Genomic DNA, 21,371 nt, shown 5'->3' with positions numbered 1-21,371 from the left:
ATTGATGAACCTCTTCAAAATTGATTGAATTGGGACCATGTTCAACAGGATTAAGCTGCCGGCAGCGTTGAACTACACTTTGTGTTCCCTCCGTAAGTCAATAGTAATTTTCTAATGCATTTTTACGTCCCTAACTCGCTGTTGTCTGAAACAGTTACATGCAGGATATAGGAAGAAGTAAGAAATGAAAAGTGGTAAGCAAGAAGTGATAAATGAGACGTGAGAAGATAAATGTTAGAAACGAGAGGAGAAAAGTGAAAAGTGCGAAATGACAAATGAAAAGTGCGAAGTGCGAAGTAAGAAGAGAGAATGAGTTGTGAGAAACGAGGTGTCAGAAGTAAGAAGTTACAAGTGAGAAAAACGAATCGCGAATTGAGAAGTGAGAATTGAAAAGTAAAAAGTGGAAAGTTAGAAGTTAAAAGTGAAAAGCGATAAGTGAGGGATAAGAAGTCAGAAGTGAGATATTAGAAGGTATAAGTGTGAAGTGAGTAATGAAAAGTATGAAGTAAGAATTGAGAAGTAAGTAGTGGGATGTGAGAGATTTGTAGTGCGAATTAGTAGTGGAAAGTAAAAAAAGAAAAGTGAAAGGTAATAAGTGAGAAATGAGAAGTCAGAAGTGGGTTATAGCAAATTATTCGTTAAAAGTGAGAAATGAGAAATGAGTGGTGAATGAGAAGTGACAAGTGAGTTGTGCGAAGTGAGAAGTGAGAAGTAAATATAATTCTTTTTTTCTTCTTTCTTCTTGTGTCTTCCTCCTCCTTTCTGTCTAATATCTCTCCACGCAATTCTCACTACTCCACCATTCGCTTCTCACTACCCAAATATTATCTCTCACTGGTTTCTCACTACTTCTAATTATCTCACTACCCACATCCTACCTCTCACTTCGCAACTATCACAGCTCAGTTTTCACCACTCATTTCTCACTTTCCACTACTTATGTGTAACTGCACACATCTCACTACTCAACACTCACTTCCGTTTCTCATTTCGAACATCTCATTCATCACTTCTCAGTTCTCTAACTTCTCACTACACTTAATAAGGAAACAAATTTAAACTATTCGGTCAAATATAAATATGTTCCCTATCTCGATACCTTCCTGACTCGATGGTCCTTCAATATCGAGTAAGGGAGAGTTCACTGTAATGCTTATTTGCCATGGGGTTTTTGAAACAATATTGTTAACTTGTAAGAAATTCTGGCTGTTTAAACTTCGCCATCATTTCAATGCTAGTTTTATCACAAATGTGTATAAAATAATGTTCACGTATAATCGTGTTTAATTTCCAACAATTTTCAAAATGAAAATCATTATAGGTACCGATAATGAGGGTACGTAAAACGTTTTCTAGCATGATTCGATTTGGAACAGTTTTCAGGTGATTCATAATGATGACATTACATGCTAGATTTTTCTACCTTTTTTACAATAAAAGATTTTACAAAATAAAACTATTTATCAGGTTCCAAACCCGTCCAAGCAACAAAATTGTCAGCGTTGGAAACATTGGAGTTTCTTTAATAAGCTCCACAAAAACCATTTCACGCATCCTCATGCAATCGTTTTTTTTTGTGTTTATTTAGTTAAGTTTGCTAAAAGAGCTAGACAAAAATTTAATGATCTTGGTTTTGAACATAAATTACGTTCCGATTCCAAAGAAAAGTGAGTCTTTGATAAATACACCATCATGCTCCATTTGATATTACAAAACATAATCCGGGATTACCCGATGACAAATGTATATGGTCGAGGTAAACAAACCCAGTACATCTTTTCGGGAAATTCTCTAAATAATTATTAAAAAATGAAGATTAACATAAGAAAAATCATACACTCTGCCGGAACCACTCTATAGTTCTCAAAGGCAGCGTTCTGCTGGAAACAATCAGCGGTGCGGAAAAGATTGAGCATCCTTTGACGAAACACGTCCGCGGAAACATGAAAATCAACTTATTTAGTTGGTGGCTAATTAAACGAATGGGCTTGTGTAAAGCATAGTCCGTGCTTCGTGGGTTCAGGTACAAAAAAACGCGTTAACGGAGTAGCCTCTCAGGAGCGTACAAATTTAGCTGAGTTAGCAGAGCAGGACAGTTGATATCTCCCGTAAGTAGCTTCCCTACAAAAACGGGTTGAGCAATTGACCGTCTCACCTCAAGCGGTTCTATTTGCAGAAGATGGCAACGTTCACGTACGGTGGCATGTTGATCGGGTCGCGCCACCTGAGGAACCGAAGTTCATATCTAACAAACTTGTTTTGTATAGCTTCTATTCAGGCGATCCAGCTGATGTGGAATGGGCTCCATACGACAGCATTTGACTCCAAAATTGATCGTACTCGCGAACAGTAGAGGGCTTTGAGACAAAATGGATCACGGAACTCGTCTGCAATTTTGAACATGAAGCCCAATTGTCGGTTGGCTCTGGCGATTATGTCGTTGTAGTGAACTCGAAAGGTAAGCCCACTGTCCAAGATAACGCCGAGATCCTTCAGGTGCTGCACTCGGGTAAGACTACGTCCAGAAAGGCTATAGTCAAAGATGATCGGCATGTTCTTGCGGTGGTACGAAATGGTGTTGCATTCTTCGATACTTGGACACAATAAATTACGCGAAACCGAATCTTCGAAAGTATACACCATATGTCCGTGTCACATTTATTATTTTGTTAGGCTCATGATATCTTCTTCTTCTTCTTATTGGCATTACATCCCCACACTGGGACAGAGCCGCCTCGCAGCTTAGTGTTCATTAAGCACTTCCACAGTTATTAACTGCAAGGTTTCTAAGCCAGGTTACCATTTTTGCATTCGTATATCATGAGGCTAACACGATGATACTATTATGCCCAGGGAAGTCGAGAAAATTTCCAATCCGAAAATTGCCTAGACCGGCACCGGGAATCGAACCCAGCCACCCTCAGCAAGGTCTTGCTTTGTAGCTGCGCGTCTTACCGCACGGCTAAGGAGGGCCCCTAGCCTCATGATATACGAATACAGAAATGGTAACTTGGCTTAGAAACCTCGCAGTTAATAACTGTTGAAGTGCTTAATGAACACTAAGCTGCCAATGAAGAAGAAGATGTGTATTGAAGGGACCGTGAAAACCATCTACATAGAGAGTCGACTGCACTTTATTGCTATAGGAATGCAAAGAGCATAGATACAGAAAAAATACGCTTTGCTGTTTGTATCGAATGCATTTACCGACGACAAAATGATTAATATAGTTTTGGCCACGCTTTTACACTGCGTACTCTTACGTGCGTCATGTCAAACTAAAAAAAAGCTCTCAAGAGAAGATAAAACCACTCCAGTGTGTATGTGCGCTTTTGTGGGTCTGGAGAGCATTTTTTTTATAGTTTGACATGAAATTTGGTAAATTTGAATATCCCTCTAGTAGTTGCATTTACTGAATTTAGATAATTAAATCGTTTAGATAGTGTTAAATCAAAGAGCAGACTTTTCTGCTTTAAGTGTAGGACAACACTGGCTGTCGACAGCCAGAGCCACTAACGGATACAATCCTGACGAATAGAACCAGGTCATGACAAAATCTTCGAATGGAATGGTTGGAATCATATCAAAGGCACAAAACCATGGAAAAATGTTCAAAATAAGTACACAAGAAATGCTATCCAAGCTTTTGCGAAAAATCGTTAAAAGAGTTCGCCAAGGATCTCCAATAAAGCAGATAAAATTTTTGAAAATGTTTGAAGACCCCAGCTCTGATATCTTTACAAAAACATGGTTGATGGTAATGGAGAACTATTAAAATTTCATTTCAAGGTAAAAAGTTCATATTATAATCGAAGTATACCTGCACTTCTTCGTATAAAATATGTAGTGGTATGAACCGGGATCTCATTCTACGCGGGCTCTTCACTGCGCGACTTTTTTACGCGGTTTTTCAGAAAGGTGGTGAATTCCACAAAAAATCGATTTTCGATTAAGTCGTTATTTTTACCTGAAATTTGGGATTTCCAAAACTTTTAAATGCGGTTTCGGTTTTCGCGGAGCATATTTCCCGCACAAAAAACCGCTTCACTGTACCCCACTGAGTACGTAGATATTTCGCTAATGGAAATCTGTGAACAAAAAAATCGTTATGGTTCAAAACAATTCCAAACGTCAAATTCTCGAATTGTCATCGAAGCAAAGCAATCGTCCCCTACACGGAAGAAAAAAAGTACCCAAAAATGAGTATTTTTAAACTTACTTTTGAGTTATTTTTTCTCTTCTCTTTCATCCACTCTTTCTTTTGTTGTCAAAAACAAAAGAGCCAAACAATCCAACGACGCCAGTTCAATACGGGAAGCCAATTTTGAGTTTTATTACCTGAGGTCGAAATTGAGTGAATTAAACTTACATTTGGGTAAATAAATTTTCCGTTGGGTACTTTTTTACAATGGGAGTAAAGGCAAACTACTTCGACCCTACTTACTCAATTTTGGCTTCCCGTACGGATGTTCGAGGTTGGGTGAATTAAACTCACTATTGGGTAGTTTATTCCTTACGTGTACCGTTGTGCATTTGACAGACAACAAGGTAGGCTCGTAAGAAAACTTCAAGAGCGATGCATATTTTATCCCCAAGTGTTGGAGTACAAAAGAAAGCATGCTGAGACCGTAGAGCATCGTCCCGGTTCAGCTTGTCCGAAGATAATACTTACGTCACATGTTTACATTCAAATTGAATGTTTACATGCGTGCTGAGCCTGCCTTCAGAGTTATTTCCAAGCTCCAGGGAAGCGCTCCAATCCTACCTCAACCCTGTTGAAGAATTGCTTTAAATTTTATTGCAGGAGTTCAATCAAGGATTGCACCGTAAATTGCTTTGTAGATTCCTCCGTGTACTGCTCAAGAACTTCCTCAAGATACTCCTCCAAACATCACTCAAGCAGATCTTAAGAATATTATTATGGACTTTCCATCAGAAGACGTCTCGAAAAGCTGTTTCGGATATTCCGAAAAGAATTGATTCGGATATCGGTGAAGGAGTTCTTCGGAAATTGCTTCGAGGATTCTTCATGAAGTTTCTGAAGAAACTCTCCCAGTATTTGCTTCGGAAATTCTAGTATTCTTTGTTTTTATTAACTTCATTTAATATTTGTGCATGGTACGTTTGCGTGGTACATATGATTTCCTGTAAATAATGTATTAATTCTCACGAGACGAGCCAGCCTTTGGCTGAAAGTATTGTTAATAAAGATATTAAAAAATCAATTCTTCCAGTAACCGACAGTAAATTCCCCAAGAAACTTCATCCAGAGCTCTTTATTTGTTTTCACAGGAATTATTTAAAAAAAATTCTTTCTGAAATTCCTTCAAGAACCTCCGATATAGTCCTTTGATATTTTATTCATGCCATTCCTCCAGGATTCCATTCTAAGCATCATGACAAAATCCGACAGCCGAGCCAAGAGCGATGTCAGAAGCAACTTCCGAAATAATTCCTTTAAGATCTCTGGCAGATTCTCCAGGAATTCCTCCACGATTTTCTTCAATACTTTATTCAGGAAGTCTTCATTTAAGGATTCCTCCGGTATTTTCATCACAAATTCCATCCAGGTTTTCGTCACTGTACTTTATTAAGGAATTCCTCCAGGATTTCCTTTGAGAAATCCAACCGGATTTTTTTTCCGGTGGAAAAATGAAAAATGTAATCTTCCGGAAATTCATCCACGAGTTTCTTCGAAATTTCATTTAGTTCGTCCTCTGGGAATTCCTCAAGGAATTGCTCCAGGAGTTCCTCTGAAAATTCCTCACGTAATTCCACCGGGAATTCTTCCCGGAATTCTTTCCAGAATTCCCCCTGGACTTTTTTTTTCTGGGATTCCCCCTGGAGCTCCTCTAGAAACTCCGATTATTGCTGAAGGATTTCATCCTGAAGTTCTTGCAGGTGATCATCCAGTTTTTTCTCCAGGAATTCCTTCTGAAGGAACTCCATTTATTTTTTTTCCTCCTTTATTTATGTGAATTTTAAAATTTTATGTTCTTACCTCTAACTCCTGATAGAATATTCTTCAAGAAATTCCTGGAGAAATTGCCTGAGAAACATTAATAGCAGTTCCTGGAATAACTCTAGGAAAAACTCCAAAAGGAATTTCTTGTGAAACTCCAGATGAAATTCTTGGTGGAGCTCCAGGAGCGTTCCTGAAGAAACTCCAAGGGGAATCTCTGAATCTATAATCCAGGAGGAATTTATGGAAGATTTCAAGAAGAATTCCTGGAGGACCTACAAGAATTACTCCTGGAAGGATTCGAAGAAGAATTCCTGGATGAACTCCAGCAATAATTCTTAAATGAATTCCAGGAAGAATTCCTAGATCAACTCCAGGAGGAATTCCTAAAGGAACACCAGGAGAAATTCCTGGAAGCACTTCAGGCAGAATTTCTGGAGTAACTCCATGAAGGTTTCCTGAAAAATCTTGAGGAGTAATTTCAGATAAAACTCCAAGAGGATTTCTCAAGGAAACTCCAGACTCCAAGGGGAATTCCTGGAGCAACTCCAGAAGACATTTCTAGTGGAATTGCTGGAGGAATTCTTAGATAAACTGCAAAATGAATTCCTGGTGGAACTACAGGAGTAATTCGTGAAGGAACACTAGGAAGAGTGCGTGTTAGAACTCTTGGAAGAATTTCTTGAGAAACTTCTGGAGGAATGTCTGGAGACACGATAACAAAAAATTCTGGAGGAACCAAGAGCCAGGAACAATTACTTCCGGGTATAAGCCACCCCGAGCAGAAATTAATTCTTATGTCTAAAACTCGATTTGTGCAATTGTACAGCATGTGAAAGATTTAGTATGAAAACTGTATTGCAGGGTAACCACTTCGTTCGAAGGAGTTTTATCTCATGAAACGAGTACGCTAGACAGGTGCTTTCCCTACTAAGCTACGAAGGACCTCCATCGTCCTCCGCAGCTTGGAAGGCTACTGATGTGTGTGCTTCCAACACCAGGCACATATCCGAGCTCTCGTAATCTGTTTGAAAACCACCTCTTCCACACGTATTGTTTTGTGCAATGCCAACCGAGTAAGATGAGTATTTAGTTATGTCTGGCATCCACACACACAGCCTAATCAGTAATCGCGCTCAATGAAGTATGGTTCAGTAGAATCAAAGCTAATTTCATATATTCCGGGTATAATTGGGGAATTCCAGGAGGAATTCTTGGAGAACCACCAGGAGGAATTCCTGGAAGAACTGCATGAGGAATTCCTGCAAAAAGGCCAGAAGGGTTTCCTGGAGCAACTTCAGGAGGAATTCCTGGAAAAACTTATGAAGGATTTTCTGTTGATTTCTGGATTTTCTGGAGAAAGATTTCCGGGAGGGTTTCCTGGAGGGACTCCAGGGGGAATCCCGATCCACTCCATGAGTAATTTCTGGAGGACATCCACGAAGAATTCGTAGAGGTACTCCAAGAAGAGTTCCAAGAGCAACTCCAAGAAGAATTCCTGGTTGAATTCCAGGTGGAATTCCTGGAGGAACTGCTGGAGGAATTTGTGGAGGAACTGCTGGAGGAATTCCTGGAACTGTTAGAGGGATTCCTGGAGGAGATCCCGGTGGCATTTTTTCAGGAACTCCAGGAGCAATTTCTTGAGGAACTCCAGAAGGAATTCCTTGAATAACTGCAGGAGTAGTTCCTTCATAATGAATTTCTTAAGCAATTCCAAGAGGAATTTTTGGGGACACAACAGGGGGAATTCGTGAAGGAACTTCAAGAAGGTTTCTGGAAAATTCTCCCAGTAATCCCTACAGGAGTTTCTCCATAAATTTCCGAAGGAATTCCATAAAGGAAGCACTGGAGGAATTCCTGGAAGAACTCCATGAGGAATTCTAGAAAAAAAAAATCAAGAGAAATTCCTGAAGAAACTTCAGGACGTTCTGGAAAAACTTCATGAGGATTTCTTTGAGGAACTGTAGGAGAAAATCCTGAAGGAACTCCAGAAGGGATTGCTGGAGGAATATCTTGAGCAACTCCACGAGAAATTTCTGGAGACACAACAGGATGAATTCCTGGAGGAACTCCCGGGGGAAATCATGAAGGACCTTCTGGAAGGTCTCTTGGAGGAATTCCAGGAAGAATCCCCTGTGGAATTCTTCCAAGAACTCCTTCAGGAGTGTAACCGTCAAGCGTTACAAATGAACAAATATCTGGGTGAGAAGAATTTTGACTGCGATTTTCAAATGCTTGCTAAGTGCAAAAGTGAACAGGGTCGGTTCAGAACACTGTTTGCTCTGGTGGGTGCAACTTTGCGTGGTAGCAGCATGAAGGCTTTCGTTGGTAGCTGGGATGCTAGCGCTACGGCATACTGAACGAATGGGAATGTGGACGGAGCCTAAATGAGGTACCAGGAAGCGAACAATGCGAAACCGGTTCGAAAATCGCTAGCGATTTCCCTCCGAAAAGTAATTGTGTTAATAGTTTTGTTGGATGGTGTTGGCGCCACCGCTAAAGTAAGTGTCTCCACTTTCTGTCTCTCCCGCAATTCGTAAAAACCCAAGCTCTGTTGGTATGTTTGCGCAGCTAGGAATTTCCCTATGTATTATAGATCCAGGTACATGAATGTATATAACAGCAAACATCCAAGTGCGGGTAGAAAAAATGTATAAGCGAATAGCGCAACAGAGTAAAGCCGAAATTAGCACCGCCTTCAAGAGAGTAAGTGATGTAAATAAAATGCGTAACCCAAAACTTCTGTAAATAAATAAGGTGTAGGATTAAAAATTTTGGCCTGTCGTCAGACTGAAAGTGTGTAAACAAGAGTTAATTAGAATATTTTTTCAAACCAACTAAACCGAGTTTTGATTGCTGCAAAGTGCTACAGAGAAGTCCACAAACGGAGACCCATCTTATACAGTCCACTTCGAGAATATTTCCACCTTTGTACTGGGTTGCACCAAGTGTCTAGTTTGAGTAGGATTTAACAGTCCCACAAGATAACTACCATCCGCTCTGAAAAGAGCACTGAGTTTATGTTTACGTAGTGCAAGGATTGGAAACCATTGAAATCCCCGAGCCGGGCTAGCGTTCCTACAGATGGAGAGCCTGCACTCCTTCTGAAACCAGTTGCTTTGGGCTGAATTGGGCGAGTTTTACCGTCCGTTGGACAAGTCCATGCATCGCGCCATCCGTCGGTAATTCCGGCGAATCACGCCATCATCGACAACTTGAAGATTTCCGTCATCCGTCAGCCCTTCAACCGGCCACGCCATTCGTCGGCCGAATCATTCATCGGCAAACCTGCGTGTTCCGCATCACGCCATCCGTCGGCCAGTCCGGCGAACCACGCCATCAGGCGACCGAATCCTGCAATCCGAAGAGTACCGTCATCCGTCGACCCATTTTGGACATCCGTCCGCAAGTCGTGTCGTTAAAACAGAAATCGGCAAAACTAATCCGCAGGATCCTCGAGGATCTCAAACTTAGTCTATCCAAAGATTGTGTACGGGTTGAATTAATGATTCATCTCAAAATTTGATTTTTTGAGATTTTTTTAAGAAATTGAATCATGGTGGGGTAAAACGGACACGTTCTGGTGTGGGTAATATGAACCATATGAAGTACATACATTTTTTTAAACGAAATTTTATTTTGAAAAGTTTGTATTATTTACCTCCAAAAACAGGGAATTCTAATTTCCGAGTTTGTTCAGAAAAATGGCATTTTTAAGAGATTTTTATTGATGTAACATGCTTTTTTTAAGTAAAATCATTGTAAGTTACCAATATATTAATTATTACCCAACTTTTTTATTTTCAGAGGCTCATTTTAGAGATTCTTAGCCTATGCATACAATTCATCAACTAAATTCACTGCTTTAAGCTTGATTTCTCAACATGTCCGTTTTATCCACACACAATGTCCATTTCCACATACATTTAAAACGAGATTTTTTCATCCTGATTTTCATTGTCAAAAAAATCACAAAATCCGGTTGTTTTCCACTTAATTGACTTCAAGCCATCGTAGTGCTTCTATTCAAGATTCACGTAAGAGGTTTAGGTCCCTAAAATTACGACGTTTTCTTTTGGAAAATGACGCAATTCCTTAGCATGTCCATATTACCCCCAGCCCCCCTAATTGAAAATACAGGATTGAACAATTGGCAAAAAAACACGGCAATTTTCAACGGAAACTGATTGGAAATTCGGTACTTGGAATAGAATCCTGATGGAACCTGCACGAGTTGCCCTTCTTGCTCAAGAGCTGTAAAAGGTAGACAAAACCTACGAAGAATGTTCAAAACACGACGTGAAATTCATCAGCCGTATCGCAAACACACAGGTTGGAGGGGAAGAGTTCTTTCGCCCAATAATTGGAAAGGAGAGCCTCCACGTAACTACCAATGACAACGGCCTGAGGGTAGTCAATGAAGACACCCAAATGACGAGATGTGTTCTCAAATCGATCATGTTGGGGTGGACGGTCGGCATTTCTCAGATGTCATAGATGTGAGGACCTTTCCAGGCCCAAATATCGACTCTGTCCACTATTCGGTGGTCTGCAAGATTCGCGTAAGGCTGCCCAGCATCACCGGCTATAGACGTGAGGGAAACATGCGGCTGAGCAGTGAGCACACAGCGACTGTCGGGCGAGGGCATTGCGGAACAATTCGTTCATTATCTCGACGAAGAATCAATGGACACCCAACTGAAGAAAATCGTGGACTCATCTCCGACGTTTCAAAACTTCGTGTAAATAATAAACTCGTTGTAAAAAATGTAAGACTGAGCAGCATTTCAATAAATATAATTAAAATGAATATCTGTGGCACTGAAATTATTGAAAAATAAATCCTCCAGGCCCATTGATATTTGTTACTGTCTCTAGAAAAAAAAACAGCTCGAAAATAAATAAGACCTTCGTCATGCAATCCTCATCGCCAGGCACATTCCTTGGTATGTATAAGTCATCATTTCATCGAAGGATGATCCTTCGTTTTTAACCGGACCTTTCTCTTCCAATCAATATAGGATCTATTGTTGAACAGTGTCACCGTTGTATCAACATCATCGACATCAAATATTGACATGAATCCGCGTGTGCTCTCGCCGACGCACACGCCACGCAAGGTTGAATCGGGTGTTTGTGGGAAAACAAACAAACATTACCTCTCGGGCTGGCGTACACAAAACACATCACCGGAGTGTAATCTGAAAAGTAGTCCTACGTACCTGCCGGCTCAGACTACTGGACCCTTCGTGGAAAACCGATCCTTTTTTTCTGCCTGCTGGGTAAAACCCCGCTTTCAAATTTCGTTTCTGGGATAATATTGACTTAGGCAAATAGGTTCTTCCGGTGGGATTTTGTTTACACCGAAATGTGCTTGGAATCTCTGCTCTTGCTCCTCTCTTGATACAAGGGACGAAAAGTGTCAAACAGGGAAACTTTTAATGTTAAATTGCCTTAGCAATGTTTTTTTTCTCCAGTTGATGTTGTACCTAAAATCATATGTTATCTGCAGAAAAGTACTGGATTAGAATTTTAATAAGTTGCAATTGGATATAAAAATATACCTACACAAAATCTGAAACGATTCTGGGAACGCCTGGACCGCAAAATATTTAATGCATCGCGTTGGGTATATGCAGCAGGTCTTATCCGACCGTATTGACGAAGGGGTTGTATTTTGCATTTCTAGCATTATGAATCAATGTTACAAGCATCAGTTCAGAGAGGAGGGGTCAGTTCGGGTTCAAAGCATCACTTGAGAGGTTAGACATATTCGTTCGCGATTGAAACATAGCATAAAATCGCCGAGATTTTCAAGTTTGACCCCATGACCTGACCAACTGTTCATCGACCTTTGTCTACGTAATAGTATAGGTATAGTAAAGATGATTATAAAAAATGCGCTAACAGAAATCTTGTTCGATCCTATTTGGAGTTTGCTGCAGTCACGCAAGAATAAGCTCTACCACCACTTTGTATAGATTTTACTTGTTGAAATCGACGAGAGCTGGGTTAATGCGTTTTTATATGACTGATGATTTGCCTTCTTATCCCCACAATGGTGCTCTGATAAACATATCAGATCAGACATCCAGCTGAAAGCAAAATAGCACGATTTATATTGCAGGATAATTCAGATATCAAGTCAAAACCCGTTTCAGAATAATTTAGGGACTATCTCTGTCAAAGATATTCAAACCAGAGTAAAATAAAATTGTATCAAGCATCAATGAATTTCACGCTATCAAATAACATACAGGCAAACAACATCTCACTCGAATTTCATAACCTATCTACTGGAACCAATCTGCATTATTCTGATGAAATTCAAATCCTTTCGGATACCGAGCGGAGCGTGCACAACGATAATTCGCCAGAATGCACAAACAAAAACAAATAAAGGATATTCCCTACACGAATGATTCTGGAATGGATACCGCCCTAGCAACTATCCGGCGCTGCGTAGCTCACCCAAATAAATTCCCATTTGCCCGCTGCTGCTGCACTCTCCCATCCGTTGCCGCCCAACGCGAAATCGCCTTAACCTAAGGTGGGAACGGGATTCGGGGGTCCAGGGTACCCTTAATACTACACATAGTAAGCGCTGTGGCCATCGAAGGGGTCCTTCTTGCCGAAGCAGGGCAGTAGCGATTGCAGCGTGTTCCGGAACGCTTCCCGGAAGTCCCGGTTGAAGTAGGCATAAATGAGCGGATTTAGCGTCGAGTTGAAGTAGCCGATCCAGAATAGCAGCGTGATGACCACGTCCGGGCAGGGGCACGACTCCTCCCCGCACAGCGTCGTTATGACGTACCTGTGGGAAGCGAAAAAAAAGGAAGCGGATATGAAAACAAAGTGATTTTGAGTTTAATCCGATTTGTATTCTTCTCTGACCATTTATCGCCGTATCTCCGGAGGTCGAGGGTATGCGGTATTGAAAATGATTCTGTTGGAAACAAAATTCCGCGTGAAAGTTTTTCAACGTGTTATTTGTGTAGTATCCTTGTTTTTAAAACCGATCCAATTGAAATAAGTACCGCATACCATCACCATCGGACAACGGTCAGTATCGATCCTGATTTTCGGTTTCCAATTTTTCGAGTAGCAATTAAGGGATTAAGAATTATCCCCACTCACCAGAGGAAAAACGGCAGCCAGCAGAGCAGGAACACTCCCATGATGATTCCAAGCGTCCGGGCAGCTTTGTGCTCCGCTCGCCAGCCTTTCGTTTGCCGGGTCGAGGTGCCACCTGGCGGAGGTGCAGCGAAATTTGGCCGTCGTCGTCGCGAGGTTTAATTAAATTTCCGTTTCGCATGTCCCCGTGGAGCGGAATTCCGGGCCCGTGACAACACATCGAAGGTTTTCGTCCGTGTCATTATTGCAGGCGACAGTTATGAATTGAAAGAGGGAGAAAATTGAGGGAAAAAGTGAAAGTTAATTAAGTGAACTGTTTTTGTTTGGCTGCTGCAGCTGGTGTCGTATGTTGAGATGCAAAAGTTGAGCAAAAATGGCAACAAAAATGTAGTAATGAAACTCAAAATAGAAACGTTTTTAGTAACCATTAAATCGTGTGATAAGCGTTTATCTTTGTACGGTTTATTTGTACGGATGCAACAAATAGCTGAATCATTAACATGCAAATGTTCAAACGCAAATTTAGACATTATATAATATGTTTATAATTCAATGTTCTCAACCAGGCCGGAACTAATATTATTTTCTTCTTCTATCTTAGTATCTTCTCCTTTTGATTTGTTGTGCCTAGTTTCGTCTGGTCCCCAACAAGTATTAAATACATAAGAGTAGTCGATAATCGCCGATACAGCTATAAATTCAAGACAAAATTTTCAAAACGACTTATCTTCTTTTGTAAACAAAGATTCGAACGACGATTTGACGAATCTGATAGCTCTCCCACGCAAACTAACACCATCAACCGGTAGCGGAAACCTTCAGCTACCTATTGATTGTGTTAGTTTGCGTGGGAAACCTATCAGATTCATCAAATCGTCGTTTGAAGCTTTGTTTACAAAAGCAGATAAGTCGTTTTGAAAATTTTGTCTTGAATTAATAACTTCAACCAAACTTCTGGTTTTTATAATTTCATTATTTACTCACGAATCGAATAACCTCGAACTATCTGAAGGATACTCTTATGATCTTCGACTATCTTTTGTGGGATAAAGATTGATCTATCAATAATATAATGTTAGATTTACTATTTCGAATTCATTGATTTTGCCTTATTACTCACGGTAATTATTGGTGTAAATTGATTTACTTTAAACAAAGTTAATTGAAAATGTTCAATATAGCTTATTGATATGCTAAAGACCAATAAAGCAGCTGGTAAGGATGGTATCGGAACATCAACATAATCAACAACATCAACAACAAGAGAGTCAACAAGAGAGTACGGACCGGAACCATCGGCGAAGACCACTGCGACGAAAAGGGACTAGCGATTGGAAACTCGGTTCGTGGAACTGCAAATCTCTCAGCTTCATCGGGAGCACACGCATACTCGCCGATGTGCTCAAGGACCGTGGATTCGGCATCGTAGCGCTGCAGGAGGTTCGTTGGAAGGGATCAATGGTGCGAATGTTTAGAGGTAATCATACCATCTACCAGAGCTGTGGCAACACACGAGCTGGGAACAGCTTTCATAGTGATGGGCGATATGCAAAGGCGCGTGATCGGGTGGTGGCCGATCAATGAAAGAATGCGCAGGTTGAGGATCAAAGGCCGGTTCTTCAACTTCAGCATAATCAACGTCCATAGCCCACACTCGGGCTGCGAAATGGTGAGTTGACATCCGGGAAGGGGCGCCTAACATAGCTCTGGTCCTCACAAGTTCCAATACTCACGCTTCCACGGGTCTTCCGATGACAATTGACCGCCAGCTAAGGGTTGCGTACTTAGCTGGTAGTGCAGCCTGGGCACTGTTGTCCTTCTGACATCAGCTAGAGTGAGAGGGTGCGTACTATGGGGTCTGCCTAGGATGTGGTGGGGTTCGACAGTGGGCTCTGTTGAACTTCTATAAAAAGCTGCATGTGTCCCCAAGCAGGCCCTATCAAAGCGACCGTGTGCCGCTCAAAGCGCACTAGCCTAGTCCTGGTGTTGGGTGGGACTTTAAACAAATTTGACCCGACTGATCGAGCGTCTGTCCACCAAGGAGGTGCGGCTCCAACAGCGTCTGTTCTGGCATCCAGCGGCTGAGTATGAAATGCTATTCCCCGGAAGCTATACCTAAGATGGCAGCCCCATCCCGGTGGATAGGGAACCTTGGGCCAACAACCTACTGTTCCCGAAACATCAATTTGTTCGAGAATCCGATAATGAAAGAATACGGACTGATTTTACGGCGACGACTCTTAGCGCGAAACAACGGACACGAATAGGAACATGGAACGTTTTAACCCTAGCCCAGCAGGGTAAATTGGCACAACTTGCCAATGAGGCACGCCGCATGAAGCTTGAGATCCTGGGACTGAGTGAAGTCCGTTGGCCAAACTTTGGAGAACACAGAACGCCGTCGGGACAAGTTCTGCTATACTCTGGCTTACGAGGTGAACACGCTCCCCGGCATCGCGGAGTTGGCTTCCTACTAAGCGCTCAGGCACACTCTGCGCTTATGAAGTTTTTTTTTTTTTTTTTTTTTTTTTTTTTTTTCTCCTTTATTAAAGTGTTTTTACGCTTATGAAGTGGGAACCTATAAGTGAAAGGATAATCGTTGCCAGATTTAGAACACGGGTCCGAAACCTTACTATAATCCAATGTTATGCGCCAACCGATGCTGCCGATCTGCAAGACAAAGAGAACTTCTACAGTCAACTCAATGCCGTCGTAGATAGAATTCCGAAGGGTGATATCAAGATCTGTTTGGGCGACTTCAATGCGAAGATCGGATCCGACAACTCGAACCATGAGCGCATTATGGGACGCAATGGTCTCGGAGAAATGAGCGAAAACGGAGAGCTGTTCGCAGAATTTTGTGGTAATAACGACATGGTGATCGGGGGATCGCTCTTCCCTCATCGACCGGTTCACAAGGTCACGTGGGTCTCCGTGACGGCTTTACAGAAAATCAAATCGACCACATCTGCATCAGCCGAAAATGGAAACGGAGCCTTCTTGATGTACGGAATAAACGTAGTGCCGATATCGCGTCTGATCATCACCTCCTCATCGGCGAAATACGCCTGCGCATTGCGCGGATTCGTCGGCAGGAGGAAAGAGTTGGACGACGATTCAACACACGCCGACTGGAAGATGCCACGGTGGAACGGTCCTTCGTTGAAGAACTGGAGACGCGTGCTGCAGATATTCCGGAAGGTGGCAGCGTGGAAGACCAATGGACCGCCATCAAGAATGCCTTCATCGCCACCAGCGAGAACAATCTGGGTGAACTACGCACCCAGAGAAAACAATGGATCACCGATGAGACCTGGAGGAAGATAGAGGAGCGAAGAGAAGCCAAAGCCGCGATAGAGCGATCGAAAACCAGAGGAGCCAAAGTCTTAGCCCGTCAACGATACACGGCTCTTGAGAAGGAAGTAAAACGCTCATGTCGACGGGACAAGCGAGCGTGGGCAGACTCTCTGGCCGACGAAGGAGAGAGAGCCGCCGCAACCGGGGACATTCGCCTCCTCTACGATATCTCACGACGCTTAAGCGGGGCGAAGATGAATGCAACGATGCCTGTGAAAGACGCGAATGATCAGTTATTGACCGACCCAACTGACCAGCTGAAACGCTGGTTCGAGCACTTCGAACAACTTTTTCAAGTGCCAACCAGGCCATCACCACCTCGGCATGATCTGCCTAGGATCCGACGTATAACACATGTCAATACCGAAGCTCCATCACTGCTAGAGATTCAAACAGCCATCCAAAGCATGAAATCTAATAAAGCCCCAGGGGTCGACCGCATATCAGCCGAGATGCTCAAAGCTGACCCCATGACATCCGCTCAACTACTGCATCGTTTATTTCGTAATATCTGGGACACCGCAACTTTCCCGGTCGACTGGATGCAAGGTAGCTTAGTGAAGGTGCCCAAAAAGGGTGACCTGACTGTATGCGATAACTGGCGAGGCATTATGTTGCTGTGTACCGTTCTCAAAGTTCTGTGCAAAATTATCCTAGCCCGGATTCAGGAGAAGATCGATGCGACTCTCCGGCGGCAGCAAGCCGGATTCCGTGCCGGAAGATCCTGTGTGGACCATATTGTCACGCTCCGCATCATTTTGGAGCAGGTCAACGAATTCCAAGAGTCCCTTTACTTGGTATTCATTGACTACGAAAAAGCTTTCGACCGTCTCAATCACGAGAATATGTGGGGCGCCCTGAGACGCAAGGGGGTTCCTGAGAAAATCATCGGCCTCATCGAAGCACAGTACGAGGCCTTTCGTGTAGAGTGCTGCACAATGGGGTCCTGTCCGACCCTATCCGGGTCGTAGCTGGTGTGAGGCAAGGATGTATTCTATCACCGTTACTGTTCCTCATCGTAATCGATGAGATTCTGGTAGATGCGATTGACCGTGAACCAAACCGCGGGCTGTTATGGCAGCCTATAACCATGGAGCACCTAAACGACTTCGAATTGGCGGATGACGTTGCACTACTCGCGCAACGGCGCTCTGATATGCAGAGTAAGCTCAACGACCTTGCCGATCGCTCCTCCTCGGCAGGTTTAGTCATCAACGTCAACAAAACCAAATCGTTGGATGTAAACACGGTGACTCCTTCCAGTTTCACAGTAGCCGGGCAACCAGTGGAGAATGTTGAAAGCTTCCAATATCTTGGTAGCCAAACGGCGTCAGACGGCGGTACCAAGATCGACAGAGGCGCACGGATCAAGAAAGCAAGGGCTGCCTTTGCGAGTTTAAGAAATATCTGGAAAAACAGGCAGATAAGTGAACGCACCAAAATACGAATTTTCAACTCTAACGTGAAATCTGTGCTGTTATACGCTAGCGAAACATGGTGTGTATCAGTGGAGAACACTCAACGGCTGCAGGTGTTCATTAACAGATGCCTGCGGTATATAATTCAGGCCTGGTGGCCTCACAACTGGATCCCAAACAACGAGCTCCATCGTCGTTGTCACCAGAGGCCGATAGCAACAGAAATTCGGGATCGGAAGTGGGGCTGGGTCGGCCACACTCTACGTAGGGGCGGAAACGAAATCTGTAAGCAAGCATTAGACTGGAACCCAGCGGGACATCGCAGCAGAGGCAGACCCAGAGGCTCATGGCGGCGAAGCCTCAATAAAGAAATAAAAGAAGTCGACCGAAATCTAACCTGGCAACAGGTTAAAGCGATAGCCGGGCATCGCTCAGGATGGAGATCTTTCAAGTCGGCCCTTTGCACCACCGGAGGTGTACAGGATCCATAAGTAAGTAAGTAAATAGCCCACACTCCGGAAGCACTGATGATGATAAAAACGCATTCTACGCGCAGCTGGAACGTGAGTATGACAGCTGCCCAAGCCACGACGTCAAAATCATCATAGCAGATTTGAACGCTCAGGTTGGTCAAGAGGAGGAGTTTAGACCGACTATTGGGAAGTTCAGCGCTCATCGGCTGACGAACGAAAACGGCCTACGACTAATTGATTTCGCCGCCTCCAAGAATATGGCCATTCGCAGCACCTACTTCCAACACAGCCTTCCGTGTCGGTACACCTGGAGATCACCACTGTAGACAGAATCACAAATCGACCACGTTCTGATTGATGGACGGCACTTCTCCGACAATATCGACGTCCGGACACATCGTGGCGCTAACATCGAATCTGACCACTATCTGGTGATGGTTTAACTGCGCCCAAAACTATCCGTCATCAACAATGTTCGGTACCGACGACCGCCGCGGTACGACCTAGAGCGACTGAAGCAACCTGATGTCGCCACTGCATACGCGCAGCATCTCGAGGCAGCGTTGTCGGAAGAAGGTGAGCTCGATGCGGCCCCTCTTGAGGACTGCTGGAATACAGTCAAAGCAGCCATTAACGACGCAGCGGAGAACAACGTCGGGTATAAGGGTCGAGGTCGACGGAACGATTGGTTCGACGAAGAGTGCAGACAGATTCTGGAGGAAAAGGACGCAGCGCGGGCGGTCGCGCTGCAGCAAGGTACCCGGCAGAACGTGGAACGTTATAGACGGAAGCGGAGACAGCAGACCCGCCTTTTTCAGGAGAAGAAACGCTGCCTGGAAGAAGCGGAGTGCGAGGAGATGGAAAAGCTGAGCCGTTTTCAAGAAACACGCAAGTTCTACCAGAAGCTCAACGCATCCCGCAAAGTCTTCGTGCTGGGATAACCTACCGGAGGAGTGGAAGGAAGGGGTTATATGCCCCATCTACAAGAAAGGCGACAAGCTGGAGTGTGAGAACTTTCGAGCGATCACCATCCTTAATGCCGCCTACAAAGTGATATCCCAGATCATTTTCCGTCGTCTGCCACCATTAGTGAACGAGTTTGTGGGAAGTTATCAAGCCGGCTTCGTTGATGGCCGCTCGACAACGGACCAGATCTTTACTGTACGGCAAATCCTTCAAAAATGCCGTGAATACCAGGTCCCAACGCACCATCTGTTCGTTGATTTCAAGGCGGCATACGACAGTATAGACCGCGTAGAGCTATGGAAAATTATGGACGAGAACAGCTTCCCTGGGAAGCTTATCAGACTGATCCAAGCAACGGTGGATGGTGTGCAAAACTGTGTGAAGATTTCGGGCGAACACTCCAGTTCGTTCGAATCGCGCCGGGGACTAAGAAAAGGTGATGGACTTTCGTGCCTGTTGTTCAACATTGCGCTAGAAGGTGTCATGCGGAGAGCCGGGTGTAACAGCCGGGGTACGATTTTCAACAGATCCAGTCAATTTATTTTTAAAAAAAGTGAAGCAACAAAAGTTGGACTGGCAGTGAATGCGGCAAAGACAAAGTACATGCTTGGGGGCGGAACCGAGCGCGACAGGGCCCGCCTGGGAAGCAGTGTTACGATAGACGGGGATACCTTCGAGGTGGTCGAGGAATTCATCTACCTCGGATCCTTGCTAACGGCTGATAACAATGTCAGTCGTGATATACGAAGGCGCATCATCTGTGGAAGTCGGGCCTACTACGGGCTCCAGAAGAAACTGCGGTCGAAAAAGATTCGCCACCGCACCAAATGTGTCATGTACAAGACGCTAATAAGATCGGTTATCCTCTACGGACATGAAACATGGACAATGCTCGAGGAGGACTTGCAAGCACTTGGAGTATTCGAGAGACGGGTGCTTAGGACCATCTTTGGCGGAGTGCAAGAAGACGGTGTGTGGCAGCGAAGAATGAACCATGAGCTCGCCCAACTCTACGGCGAACCCAGTATCCAGAAGGTAGCAAAAGCCGGAAGGGTACGATGGGCAGGGCATGTTGCAAGAATGCTGGACAGCAATCCTGCAAAGATGGTGTTCGCTTCCGATCCGGCAGGTACGAGACGGTGTGAAGCGCAGCGAACGAGATGGGCAGACCAGGTGCAAAACGACTTGGCGAGCGTGGGGCGTATCCGAGGATGGAGAGATGCGGCCTCGAACCGTGTATTGTGGCGTCAAATTGTTGATTCAGTGTTATCTGTTTAGATGTAAACTAAATAAATGAAATGAAATATAGACGAAGAATCAGAAGCAATAAATTTTGGCTGTTACGGCCTTTTCAAATGTTGGTCTAGATATATTACCACCTCAGCGTGTCAATCGGCAAGCAGCAAGCCATGACTCGGCCTCTTCTTGTCCGATCTCCGTGGCGTGCCCACGCACCGATGAAGAGCTGCTGTCATCGCATTTCGCTCCAGCCATTTGGAGCCACACAACTTCCGCTACTGACTTTGCGTTTCCGCGTTACGTTCTTGTGTGCATTGTCCATTATTGTACTTCCCTAAGGATTTTTTTTCATACTCGTCATAGACTGATATTGCGATTTCCATTCATATAATTCTTCCTCTTCTTATTGGCATTACATCCCCACACTGGGGACAGAGCCGCCTCGGAGCTTAGTGTTCATTAAGGTCACTCCTGACAGAATCCACGTTTCAAAGTGCTCGCGTTTTCGGGGGCACACCACCCGCCGCCTCCGTATCGAGTTGTTTGCCCCCGAAAACGCGAGCACTTTGAAACTTGGATTCTGTCAGGAGTGACCTTAAGCACTTCCACAGTTATTAACTGCGAGGTTTCTAAACCAGGTTACCATTTTTGCATTGGTATATCATGAGGCTAACACGATGCTACTTTTATGCCCAGGGAATTCGAGACAATTTCCAATCCGAAAGTGCTTAGACCGGCACCGGGAATCGAACCCAGCTACCCTCAGCATGGTCTTGCTTTGTAGCCGCGCATCTTACCGCTAAGGAGGGCCCCATAAGAATACAC

The 21,371-nt window shown here is 43.8% G+C and overlaps 1 protein-coding gene across 1 annotated transcript in view; it reads right to left on the bottom strand.

Moving 5' to 3' along the window:
• The window catches only part of LOC134225098 (putative uncharacterized protein DDB_G0277255), a 506,490-nt gene that overhangs the window by 2,107 nt on the left and 483,012 nt on the right, over window positions 1-21,371 (bottom strand). Inside the window, exons 10-11 of the mRNA XM_062704885.1 lie at window positions 13,097-13,208; window positions 12,508-12,773 (exon numbers count right to left, since the gene is read on the bottom strand). Coding sequence (XP_062560869.1) covers window positions 12,551-12,773; window positions 13,097-13,208 — 335 coding nt within the window. The 3' untranslated portion in view covers window positions 12,508-12,550. The remainder of the gene's footprint in view (window positions 1-12,507; window positions 12,774-13,096; window positions 13,209-21,371) is intronic.

This window comes from Armigeres subalbatus, chromosome 1, assembly GCF_024139115.2.
Source record: "Armigeres subalbatus isolate Guangzhou_Male chromosome 1, GZ_Asu_2, whole genome shotgun sequence".
NCBI lineage: Eukaryota > Metazoa > Arthropoda > Insecta > Diptera > Culicidae > Armigeres > Armigeres subalbatus.
Note: the sequence above shows the minus strand (reverse complement) of the source record. Positions and strands in the feature narration are given on the sequence as shown.